General features: G+C 39.1%; 1 protein-coding gene across 5 annotated transcripts in view; it reads left to right on the top strand.

Moving 5' to 3' along the window:
* Positions 1-13,117, top strand: part of CDH20 (cadherin 20) — a 228,792-nt gene that overhangs the window by 156,953 nt on the left and 58,722 nt on the right. For all 5 annotated transcript variants that reach the window (XM_080685366.1, XM_080685365.1, XM_080685367.1 and 2 more), the window contains 2 exons: positions 4,994-5,043; positions 5,168-5,396. In XM_080685366.1, the coding sequence (XP_080541492.1) occupies positions 5,169-5,396 (228 nt within the window). In that variant the 5' untranslated portion in view covers positions 4,994-5,043; position 5,168. The remainder of the gene's footprint in view (positions 1-4,993; positions 5,044-5,167; positions 5,397-13,117) is intronic.

Below are 13,117 nucleotides of genomic sequence, written 5' to 3'. Positions count from 1 at the left end.
AGGCTGGCACCAGCACCAGCCTGCCTTGCTTCACAGCTGGGCCTTGCATGGATACTTTCAAACCTGATACAAAGAAGAGGAATCTACAGATCTCTTTGTAGCTCCTGCTGGGTGGCCCCAGGCAGTGGCTGACTTTGTACCTCCCTGGAGACCCAAGAGCCAGTGTACCCAGTGGTCAGTGTCAGACCACACCAGATTACAACTCTTCACATCCATAAGTGACACACTCAAGGGGAAGACTCAGTGAGCACCAAAGCCCCACTGAAGCAAGTCCTGCTCCATAAGGGTGTCTCCTGCACATCAGCTCTCTCACTGTAGTTGCAGCTAGTCCCCACAGCCAATTGGCCTGGAAGTCAATTCCTCCCAGTGGCATCAACAGCAATCAAGGCTCAACTATAGCAAAACTGTGCACACAGCCCACAAAGGGGTACACCAAGAGTGTCTACCTCAGGTGATTGGGGAGGCTGAGCCATTGGGCCCTATAGGACACCTACTACACAGGGCCACTCTATCAACTCAAGGAGACTTAGTAGCTACCCAATGCATAGAAACAAAGACAAGGAAGCAGCCAAAATGCAGAGAGAAAGAAACATGTCACAAATGAAAGGAAGAAAGCAAACTACTAGATACAGAGTTCAAAACCACTGTTATAAGGTTACTCCAAGAATCTTCTAGAAACCTCCAAGGAAGTGAGAACTTCAAGGATCTTAGTGAGAATGCCAAAAAAGTGGAAAAGGACCAGTCAGAAATTAAGCATACACTGACTGAAATAAAGACTAATATACAGAGATTCAACAGCAGACTAGGGGATCCCAAGAAACAATTCAATGATTTGAAATATGAAGAAGCAAAAAACACCAAACCAGAAAAGCTGAAAGAAAAAAGAATCCAAAAATATGAAGACAGTGTAAGGAGCCTCTGGGACAACTTCAAGGGTACCAACATCCGAACTATGGGGGTGCCAGAAGAAGAGAGAGAGCAAGATATTGAAAACCTATTTGAAGAAATAATGACAGAAAACTTCCCCTACCTGGTGCAAAACATAGACTTAAAAGTCCAGGAAGCACAAAGAACCCCAAACAAGAGGAATCCAAAGAGGACCACACCAAGACACATTATAATTAAAATGCCAAGGGCAAAAGACAAAGAGAGAATCTTCAAAGCAGCAAGAGAAAAACAGTTAGTTACCTACAAGGGGGTGCCCATACGACTGTCAGCTGATTTCTCAACAGAAACTATACAAGCCAGAAGGGAGTGGCGAGAAATATACTAAGTGATGAATAGCAAGGATCTACAACCAAGATTACTCTACCCGGCAAAGCTATCGTTTAGAATTGAAGGTCAGATAAAGAGCTTTACCGACAAGAAAAAGCTAAAGGAATTCATCACCACCAAACCAGTATTATATGAAACATTGAAGGGTATTCTTTAAGAGAGGAAGAGGAAGATAAAGGTAAAGATAAAAAAATATGAACAACTAAGTGACAACAAATACATATCTATCAACAAGTGAATCTAAAAATCAAATGAATAAAAAATCTGATGAACAGAATAAACTGGTAAATGGAATAGAATCAGGGGCTTCATGGAAAGACTGATGATTCTCAGAGGGAAGAGGGTGGGTATGATTTGAATACCCAAGAATTTCCTGCCTGGCTCAGAATCCCAACACTGGTTGCATCTGGGGAGCAACTTGTTTAGGAGAGCATGAATAGGAAATTGTGAAAAATGTCAGAAGAAAGCAGAAAGACATTTTCAGAGAAACATCCATGTGAAAGGGTGTGGGGGGGTGAGGGAAGAGATTAGACAAAGATCTTATATGCATGTATACATTACCTATGGACACAGACAATAGGGTGGCAAGGGCCTGGGGTCGGGTGGAAACCAGTGGAGGGGATCTATGGGGTGGGGGGGGAAGAGCGACATTCGTAATAATCTCAACAATAAAGATTACAAAATACTATTATTAAAAAAAAAGTTAGGCAGGAAGTACTTTTCATTGCACTCCGTCATGAAAAAGAAGGAATAAAGTGTTCTGCATCAACTGTAGCTATCAAGTTATTTAACATAGAAAAAGTTTATGAAAACTGTGGGCTTAGATGCTTCAAGTTTATAAAAGGAGACATGAGAGGGGCACACAGGCCATCAGAGCTTTCACAGGATCACCAAGGGTTCCAGCCCTAAACAGTCAGAGGCCACTTTTGCACATGCTTAGTAAGAGGGAAGAACACTCCAAAGCTTTGCACTGGAGTGTAGGAAGCCAAAGCTGACAATGCTCAGTGAGAAGAAGAACACGAGTGCTTTGCACTGGAGGGTAGGAGGCCAAAGTGGACAGGAGAGAGATGAAAGCTGAAGGGACTGATCCACCTATAAAACACTCATCACAAAGATTCCAAAGATCAGTGTTTTCTCCCTTGATGTCTGCAGATGACATCTATAGGTAAAGATGGGAGTTTTAATTGGCAAGAATGCATGTCCATTTTGTAAGAGATGGGAGAATATAAGGGAAAGTACTTAAAATCCCTCAAAATTTCCTCAGATCTCATTCTGTTCATAAATTTAGCCAGTGGAAGCAAGATAGGGGACATTTGCACACCCCATACATGTATGTGCTCCTGTGCACTTCAAATCCAAAGCAATGTGCTAAAACTAGCCAGAAAAAAATAAGTGAAAGTAATTCTTAGGCAAAATGTACACGTATGAAACACAGACATTAAAGGAAATGTATTAGAGTATATAAACTGAGTTCTATCATTATTGAATGCCATCCAAAAATAATAATTTTCTCTATTCTAGAGAGTTTTCCAATAGCCAGTCCTTCATTAATTTTCCTCATATGGAAAAGCAATGTTTGGTTATTACAGAATTAGACTGGGCCAGAACCCACTAAATAGTAGAACTTATCACAGATGTAGAAGTCCATGAAATAATGTATATATACATTAAGCCCTTTCAGAATTTTGGTACAAAAAGTATCCAGGAAATATGTTTCAGGTTTAGATTCATCAGTTTTACACATTACCTAGGTCAGTGGTCAGCAAACTCATTAGTCAACAGAGCGGCAAACTGCAGCTTGGGAGCCACATGTGGCTCGCGAGCCGCAGTTTGCCGACCACTGACCTAGGTCATTTCTCCTATGTGACTGTTCAAATGCCGGTGGGCACCTTAGTCATTTTCAGAGTGCTGTCACCTGCATTATCCCAACATATCCACATGGTAGTCCTTGAGGTGGGAGAAGCAGTATTGTCCCTGCTTAACAGATGAAGAACGAAAGTGCATCGAAGTAAACGTCAGAGGTAATGAAGATTGAACGAAGAGCTAAAGTGACTGACTTAGGTTTCAGTCTCACAACAAATGGAATATTCCTTTTACGGTTACCAATCGTAGTATTCTGGCAACATTTCTTTTTTATTTTGGCAATATTCTTTAGTCTATCTTCTATTAGCTATTTCACACCAATCTTTGTCATTAATTCATATCCTAGGTTAATGTTCCTTCTTCTAGAACAACTCCCCTTAGGAATCAGAGAAACATGAGCTGGGTTTCTATCTATTGGTCCAAAGAGAGGGGACCACTAATACTTGGTAACTCACCTTTTGGCATGCCATTGCTCTTTATTAACAAACACATCACCTTCAATAAGGCACACTTGGCTTGCTTTTACTGAACAATCAATCCACCTTTAGAGCTGGAACTTATGAGAGGCATAGCCTCCCATTCTGTTACAAAAACGCTAAAGTCCTCCTTGGCTTTTCCCTTTCTCAGTCCTCATTGAAGTGATTTCTTGTACAGAAATGTAATGGCATACTGTATGAAATAATTATAAGATCTTTTTTTAATTCCTTTGTTTGTGTTAATAAGTGCGTATTTGGGAGGAAAGCTAAAATGAGTTCTGATGATGATAGGTGGAAGGTGGTAACTGAGCTAGCATCCATGCATTCATTTTAAACCACTTGGAGAAATGGAGCGTTATTTCATTGCAAAGGTCTGAAATCCCCAAATACACACATTTGTTCTGAGAAGATGACTGCAGTTCTCCACATTAACAGTGACATCTTGGTTGTTTTTAGCATGAGTGGCTTGAGTGCTATACCACCTCATTAAGCCCAGCTCAAGAAAAGGTTGATGAGGTCACAGCAGAGGAGTGAGGTCACAAGCTACTCTGACCTCACAGAACAAAAGAAATTTAACTGATGAAAAGATGTCCCCAGAGTAGAAGTCAATATCCTTTTGCCATCCCCATCCTTTCAATGGGGGAAAAAGTGAAGGTTAGACTCTTAGTGTGCCCACAGTACGATGAGACTAACAGCGTTTTAAAGTCTCCTGTGAATGATGCAATGACTAGCTGACCATTCAATCCCAGAAAGGTCACATTAGCAGTTCCTATCAGTGCATGAGAGCCGAAACAGTAGAGTGTGAAACTTCATATCCACTATGAGCTCAGAGAATGATTAAAGTCAGAAACGAAGTCCAAGATTCCTAATATTATCAGTAACATGGAGCAACACAAGATAATTGTGGGTGGCAAACAAAAAAAAATAGTTAAATTTTGCTTTTAGTTTTTTAGTGAGCAAAGAAAAGCAGTGGGGTTAATGAAAATATTAGTTATTAGCTGTAAATTTTGGAAATGGATACAATTTTTAAGAGTTTAGAAGACTGGCTGATCATAAATATTTCAAAGTGCACACTATTAATTCAAGCCAATCAATAATACAGCATAACCCTCCAGCTACACTACCAATGAGACGAAATTTATGCATTATTATTATTCCCACTAAAATCCGTATCCAAAGGTTTGGGATTGGTTATAGCAAGAAAAATTATTCTTTTATCGAAGTATTATTTATTACTCAAACATTTCTAAAGCAATAACATATTATGACTCTTTAATTTGTTGAGTAGAAAACTGAGTAGTGACATTTCTTGAAAACTTGCTACAATCCCACAGGAAAGAAATTGACATCATTACAATGTGTTTTCCTTAACTTGACAGGAAGTCAACTTCAAGCACATTGACTTGAATTGGGATCTCATTTAGGAAGCGTAAGTATCCAATAAACTGTGCTATTTTTTTTTTTTTTACTTGCAAAATACTCAAGTTCCAGTGGCTTACCATCCTGTACTTTACTTTCTGAAAAACTGGCATTCCCACGTGGACTTCTGGTAGAATGAGCAATGCAAAGAGCTGGCTTGGACTTGGCATGTCCTTGTACTTCTGGGGATTGATGGACCTTACGACCACCGTTCTCTCGAGCACACCAACACCACCAGGCAAATTAAAAGCGCTCCTGTCAGACAAGCCACAGTCACACTCAAGGACAAAGAGGAGCTGGGTTTGGAACCAGTTTTTTGTTCTGGAAGAGTACACTGGAACTGACCCTTTGTATGTTGGGAAGGTAAGAACTGCCCAAGAAAAGATAAATGATCAGGATATTGAATGCTGAAATTGAATATGAATTGAATATGAAAGCTCACCTAGACTGTGTCCGAAGCCTAAGAACAATTTTAACAAGTGGTATGTTACTTGACAGCTAGCTGAATCTAATTTTTACTCTGTCAGATAACCAGTCAGAAAGGAAATATTTCTCTCCTTGTCTCCTTGTTCATGCATCTGCTCTGAGTGGGGAGGTGGAGGGGTGGGGTGTTTGAGTGGGATTTGGAGGAAAAGCCTGGGCCCCTGCAAGAGCCATTCTAGTCATTCAAGTCCCAAAAGAAGAAGCATCAGTCTTGGGAATGACAGGACAGGGAAGAAAGAAACTATGGAATGCGAAGGAGGAAGCAGAGGGCTTTTTGCTTTTCTATTTTTTTTTTCTTCAAAGCATTTCCACAGGTATAGCCTAAGGCCCAAATTTAAGGGGGAGGGATGAGAATACAACATTCTTCATTTCAGAAAATCTTAGCATGTGCTCTATCCTAAAGGATAGCTGGAGACAATCAATGAATATATTCATAAACTTTATATTCAAATTCCCTTGATATATCTATCATTTTATTTTTAATCCAAGCTTTCTCCTATGTTTACATTATTTGGTTGTTAATCAGAGACCATGTTATGAAAGCAACCAAGTGAGAGAAAATGGGAAACAAGGAACTAATTAGAAAATAAATAATTCACTTAAATAATAACTTAAACACTTGTTTAGCACAAACGCTAAGAATATGGGTTTCAGAGTCAGGATCAGACACATGTGGGTTCCAGACCCTGCTCTGCCAAGGGCTTCCAGAGTGACTTTGGACAGGTTCACTAGGCCCCATTAGCCTCTGTTTCTTCAAATGTCTAATGGGGATAATAAGAGAACTACAACTTTTCAAGAGTTGTCTATATAAATGCTTTCCTCCCACCCATTTTTTTAAATATATTTTTATTTATTTCAGAGAGGAAGGGAAAGGGGTAGATAGAAACATCAATGATGAGAGAGAATCATTAATTAGCTGCCTCCAGCATGCTCCCCTCCCACTGGGGATTTGAGCCCACAACCCGGGCATATGCCCTGACCTGGAATCAAACCATGATCACCTGGTTCATGGGTCGATGCTCAACCACTGAGCCACGCTGGCTGAGCCCTCCCACTCACTTCTTAACCCAGTTATCTGACTTCTATCCCCACCACTGCACTAAAGCTGTGTTTCCCATGCTCCTAAGGACTTCCCCACTACCAAAGCCAATGGTTTCATTATATTGATTGACACCGCTAGCCAGCCCCTTCCTCTTGACTCATGATCATTTTCAGCTTCATGACCTTCACAATCCTCTCAGCCTCTTTGCTGGTCCTCTCCCTAAAACCCCAATTACTGGAGGTCTTATAAGCTCTGCCCTGGACCTCTCCTCTACCCAAACTCATTCCCTGGGAGGATTCACCACCTTGTGATTTTTTAATTCTATATTGTTTAAAATATTACATATGTCTCCTTTTTCCCACATTGACCTCTCCCTGGTCACTTCCATCCCCAGCACATGACCTCACCCCGTTAATGTCTGTGTCCATTGGTTATGCTTATATGAATGCATATAAGTCCTCTGGTTGATCTCTTACCCTCCTCTGCCTTCCCTCTGAGGTTTGATGGTCTACTCAATGCTTCTATGTCTCTGGATCTATTTTTATTCATCAGTTTATGTTGTTGATTATATTCTACAAGTGAGTGAGATCATGTGATATTTATCTTTCTTCAACTGGCTTATTTCACTTAGCATAATGCTCTCCAGGTCCATCCATGTCATTGTGAATGGAAAGAGTTTTCTTTTATAAAGTAGCATAGTATTCCATTGTGTAGATGTACCACAGTTTTCTAATCCACTCATCTGCTGATAGATACTTAAGCTGTTTCCAAACCTTAGCTATTGTAAACTGTGCTGCTATAAACATAGGGGTATATCCTTTCTGATTGGTGTTTCTGATTTCTTGGGATATATTCCTAGAAGTGGGATTACTGGGTCAAATAGGAGTTCCATTTTTAATTTTTTGAGGAAAATCCATACTGTTTTCCACAGTGGCTATACTAGTCTGCATTCCCACCAGCAGTGCAGGAGGGTTCCTTTTTCCTCACATCCTTGCCAGCACTTGCTGTTTGTTGATTTGTTGATGATAGCCATCTGACCGGTGTGAGATAGTACCTCATTATCATTTTGATTTGTATCTCTCGGATGATTAGTGATTTTGACATGTTTTCATATGTCTCTTGGTCTACTGTATGTCCACTTTCAAAAAGTGTCTATTTAGGTCCATTGCCCATTTTTTGATTGGATTATCTTCCTTTTGTTAAATTGTCTGAGTTCCCTACAAATTTTGGAGATTAAACCCTTATTGGATAAAACACTGGTAAATGCGTTCTCCCAAGCAGTGAGCTCTCTTGTTGTGTTGTTGATGGTATCTTTTGCTGTGCAGTAGCTTTTTATTTTGATGTAGCTCCATTTGTTTATTTTCTCCATAGTTTCCATTATCCTAGGAGCTGTATCAGTAAAGATATTGCTAAGACATATGTCTGATATTTTGCTGCCTATAGATTCTTCTAAAATTTTTATGATTTCCCATCATACGTTTAAGTTTTTTGTTCATTTTGAGTTTATTTTTGTGTATGGTGTAAGCTGGTGGTCTAGTTTCATTATTTTGCATGTATCTGTCCAATTTTACCAACATGATTTACTGAAGAGACTGTTTGACTCCATTGCATGTTCTTGCCTCCTTTGTCAAATATTAATTGAGCATAATTACTTGGGTCTATTTCTGTCCTATTGGTCTATATGTCTGTTCTTGTGCCAGTACCAGGCAGTTTTGAGAACAGTGGTTTTGTAATAATAGCTTGATATCTGGTATTGTGATCTCTCCAACTTCGTTCTTCTTTCTCAAGACTGCTGTGGCTATTCGGGGTCTTTTTTTATTCAATATAAATTTTTGGAGAGTTTGTTCTAAGTTTGTGAAATATGCCATTGGTATCTTAATGGGGGTTGCATTGAATCAATAGATTGCTTTGGGTAGTATAGACATTTTAATGATGTTGATTCTACCAATCCATGAACACGGTATATTCTTCCATTTGTTTATGTCTTCCTCTCTCTCTCTTTTCAATGTCCTGTAGTTTTCTGAGTATAGGTCTTTTACCTCCTTAGTTAAGTATATTCCTAGGTATCCTAATTTTTTTGGTGTAATGGCAAATGGGATTTTTTGTTTGTTTGTTCCTATTTCTGTGAGTTCATTATTGGTATAGAAAAAAGCCATAGATTTCTGGGTATTAATTTTGTATCCTATTACATTGCCGAATTCATTAATTAAGTCTAGTAGTTTTTTTGATGGACTCTTTAGGGTTTTCTATGTACATTATCATCTTATCTGTAAATAATGACAGTTTTACTTCTTCTTTTCTAATCTGGGTGCCTTTTATTTCTTCTTCTTGTCTGATCACTATGGCTAGCACTTCTAGTACTATGTCGAATAGGAGTGGTGAAAGTGGGCATCCCTGTCTTGTTCCTGTTCTTAGGAAAAATGGTTTTAGTTTTTGCCCATTGAGTATGATGTTGGCTGTGGGTTTTTCATATATGGCTTTTATTATGTTGAGGTATGATTCCTCTATTCCCACTTTGCTGAGAGTTTTTAACAGGAAAGGGTGTTGGATTTTGTCAAATGATTTTTCTGCATCAATTGATAAGATCATGTGATTTTTGTCTCTCAATTTGTTTATGTGATATATCACATTTATTGATTTTCAGATATTATACCAGCCTTGTAATAAATCCCACTTGGTCATGGTGTATGACAGTGGTCAGCAAACTCATTAGTCAACAGAGCCAAGTATCAACAGTACAACGATTGAAATTTCTTTTGAGAGCCAAATTTTTTAAACTTAAACTTCTTCTAACGCCACTTCTTCAAAACAGACTCACCCAGGCCATGGTATTTTGTGGAAGATCCACACTCAAGGGGCCAAAGAGCCGCATGTGGCTCGTGAGCCATGGTTTGCCAACCACTGGTGTATGATCTTTCTAATGTAATGCTGGATACGGTTTGCTAGAATTTTGTTGAGGATTTTGGCATCTACGTTCATGAGGGATATTGGCCTGTAATTCTCTTTCTTTTTAGTGTCTTTATCTGGTTTTGGTATTAGGGTAGTGCTGGCTTCATAGAAAGAGCTTGGAAGTGTTCCTTCCTCTTGAGTTTTTTGGAATAGTCTGAGGAGGGTAGGTTTTAGTTCTTCTCTGAATGTTTGGTAAAACTCCCCTGTGAAGCCATCCAGCCCAGGGCTTTTGTTTGCTGGAAGTTTTTTTTTATTACTGCTTCAATTTCCTCCACAGTTATCAGCCTATTCATATTTTTTTATTCTTCCTGATTGAGTTTTGGAAGATTGTATTTTTCTAGGAATATGTCCATTTCTTCTAGGTTGTACAGTTTGTTTGAATAGAGTTGTTCATAGTTCATTTTTATAATCTTTTGTATTTCTGTGGGATCAGCTGTTACTTCATGTCTTTCATTTCTGATTTTGTTTATTTGGGTCCTCTCCCTTTGCTTATTGGTGAGCCTGGCTAGAGGTTCATCAATCTTATTTATCCTTTCAAAAAACCAGCTCTTGGTTTTACTGATCTTTTGTATTGTGTTTTTTTGTTGTTGTTGTTTCCTTTTTTTGGTCTCTATGTCATTTATTTCTGCTCTGATCTTTATTATTTCCTTCTGCTTATTCTGGGCTTTTCTCATTGCACTTTTTCTAATTTTGTAGAGTTAGATAATATATTACCAGTTTTTCTTGTTTTGTTTTGTTTTTTGAGGTAGCTCTGTAATGCTATGAACTTCCCTCTTAGGACTGCTTTCACTGAGACCCATAGATTTTGGTTTGTTGTGTTTTCATTGTCATTTGTTTCCTGGATGTTTTTTATTTCTTCTTTGATCTCTTTGGTAACCCAATCATTGTTTAAGAACGTGCTATTTAGCCTCCAAGTCCTTGATTTTTTATTGTAGTTGATTTCTAATTTTATGCCATTGTGATCTGAAAAGATGCTTGGTATGTTTTCAATCTTCTTGAATTTGTAGACACTTAGCCTGTGTCCTGATATGTGGTCTATCTTTGAAAATGTCCCATGTGTACTTGATAAGAATGTATATTCCATAGCTTTGGGGTGAAATGTTCTTAAGATGTCAATTAAGTCCATCTGATCTAGTGAGTAGTTTAGGGTTGCTGTTTTTTTGCTGATTTTTTTGTCTAGAAGATTTATCCAGTGATGTCAATGCAGTATTAAAGTCCCCTACTATGATTGTATTGTTGTCTATCTCTCCCTTGAATATCTTCCAGAAGTTTTTTTATATATTTGCGTGCTGCTGCATTGTGTGCATATATGTTTACCAGAGTTATATCCTCTTGTTGTATCAATCCCTTTAGTATTATGAAGTAGCCCTCCTTATCTCTTGTTATAGCCTTCACTTAGAGGTCTATTTTTTCAGATATAAGTATTGCTACTCCAGCAATTTCTACACCAGAAATTTTTCATTTCCTTTTGTCTGAAAAATATTTTTCCATCCCTTTACTTTCAGTCTGTGTATGTCCCTTGTTCTAAGGTGGGTTTCTTGTTGACAGAATATATATGGGTCATGTTTTCTTATCCATTCAGCCATCCCATGTCTTTTGATTGGAGCACTTAATCCATTTATGTTTAAGGTTATTATTGATAAGCACTTGTTTTTAGCCATTTTTATTCTTTATGCCTATATTTCTTCTTCCCTTTATATTTCTTCTTGTTACAACAGTCCCTTTAGCATTTCTTGCATTGCTGGCTTGGTATAATAAACTCCCTTAAGACTTTTTTTTTGTCTACAAAGCTCCTGATTTCCCCTTCAATTTTGAATGATATCCTTGCTGGATAAAGTGTTCTTGGATTCAGTCCCTTATTTTGCATCACTTTGCATACTTCATTCCATTCCCTTCTGGCATGATGAATTTCTGTTGAGAAATAATTTAATAATCTAATGGGAGATCCCTTGTAGGTAACTCTTTGTCTCTCTCTTGCAGCCCTTAATATTCTCTCTGTGTTGTTAACGTTTGCTGTTGTAATTACATGTCTTGGTGTGGGTCTTTTGGGGTTCATCTTGCTTGAGACTCTCCGTGCTTGTGTGACTTTTTTCTTCCCCAAATAAGGGAAGGTTTCTGTCATTATTTCTTCAAGTAGGTTTTCTAATCCTTGTTCCTCTTCTTGTCCTTCTGGCACCCCCATTATATGGATGTTGCTTTGTTTCATGTTGTCCCAAACCTCTCTTAAGCTCTCCTCCTACTTTCTAATTTTTTCTCCAATTGCAGTTCAGATTGGGTGTGTTTTTCTACCCTGTCTTCTAACTCACTGATCTGGTCTTATAGTCCACTACTGAAACCTTCCATTGTGTTTTTTATTGTAGCTACATCATTCTTCATTTCCTTTTGATTCTCACATATGTTGGTAATTTTCTCTTCCAGCTGGTTTAGGAATTGTATGACCCTTACTCTGAATTCTTTCTCTGACATATTGCTTTCCTCCATTTCATTTCATTCCTTTTCTGGCACTTCCTCCTTTTCTTTCCTTGGGGGTTGTTTCTTTGTCTACCCATTTTTTCTTTCTCTTTCTGGCCTTGGGCTCCCTGCTTCTGGTCCAAGAGGTTGAAGCCCCTAGTGGTTTAATGATCCAGGTCTTGCCAGACTGGAGGTTGGGTCTGCCTTGGGTTTCACACCTTTATTGTTTCTGCTCTGAATTGTACCCCTTCTCCCAAGGTTCTGCTCCCTCAGTTGTCCACTTTAGATTCTCGGGGTCTCATGGGACACATGCACAGTTCCTCTGGTGTGTGACTCCCTGTGAGGGCCCATAGCCCTCTGGCATTCACTGTGCGGCCCTGCCACCCAAATCAGGATGGTGCCCTATGACCTTTTGGCAGTGCACATGCAGTGTGGTCCTGTGACCTGTGGATGGGAACACCAGGTCACACAGGCAGCTCTGACCTGGGCCATGGGTAGGGTGTGCGCCAGGTGACATCCTTCAGTGTCTTTCCATTATACTTTGAATCATCCAGACCCCACACACACACCCCTTACAAGGCCATTCCTCCCTGACCCAGTCTGCCTTCTGGCCTCCCATGCTATTCTTTCCCTCACTCTTGTGTTCCAGGGGCATAGCTTGTATCAGTTCCTATAACTTGTCAAGCTTTGCCTTATTGTTAACTCATAATGAAATGCTCTTCCCCTGGCTTCTCTCATGGCTGCCTCCTCTTCATTCAGATTTGGGTCTTTCTATACCATTCTCTAATGTAGGCCCTTCTGTTAGACTCTCTCACTACCCTTATTTTTTTTTTCACAGTTCTAATCACAACCTACAACTTATGTGTTTATTTACATGTATATTGTCTGAAGTCCCAGACTAGACTATCAAATCAGTGAGGACAAGGATATTGCTCCCATTTTATCCTCAAATCCCCAAAAGCACCTATTATATAGAAGATGATAAAAAATGGTGTAGTTAAGAATTAAATAAGCTGACACATGGAAAACTGTTAGCAAAGTGTCTAGTTTGGAGGAAAATCTTAATCATTACCCTGCAGTAGTAGTGGTGTTGGCAGTAACAGTTATAGTGCTAATAGTGGTAGTAGTTTTCCTTGACTTCTCCCTTTCCTTGTCTTCT

Source organism: Plecotus auritus (assembly GCF_963455305.1).
Source record: "Plecotus auritus genome assembly, chromosome: 8".
Taxonomy (NCBI): Eukaryota; Metazoa; Chordata; class Mammalia; order Chiroptera; family Vespertilionidae; genus Plecotus; species Plecotus auritus.
The sequence above is the reverse complement of the archived record's forward strand: the minus strand, read 5'-3'. Positions and strand labels throughout refer to the sequence as shown.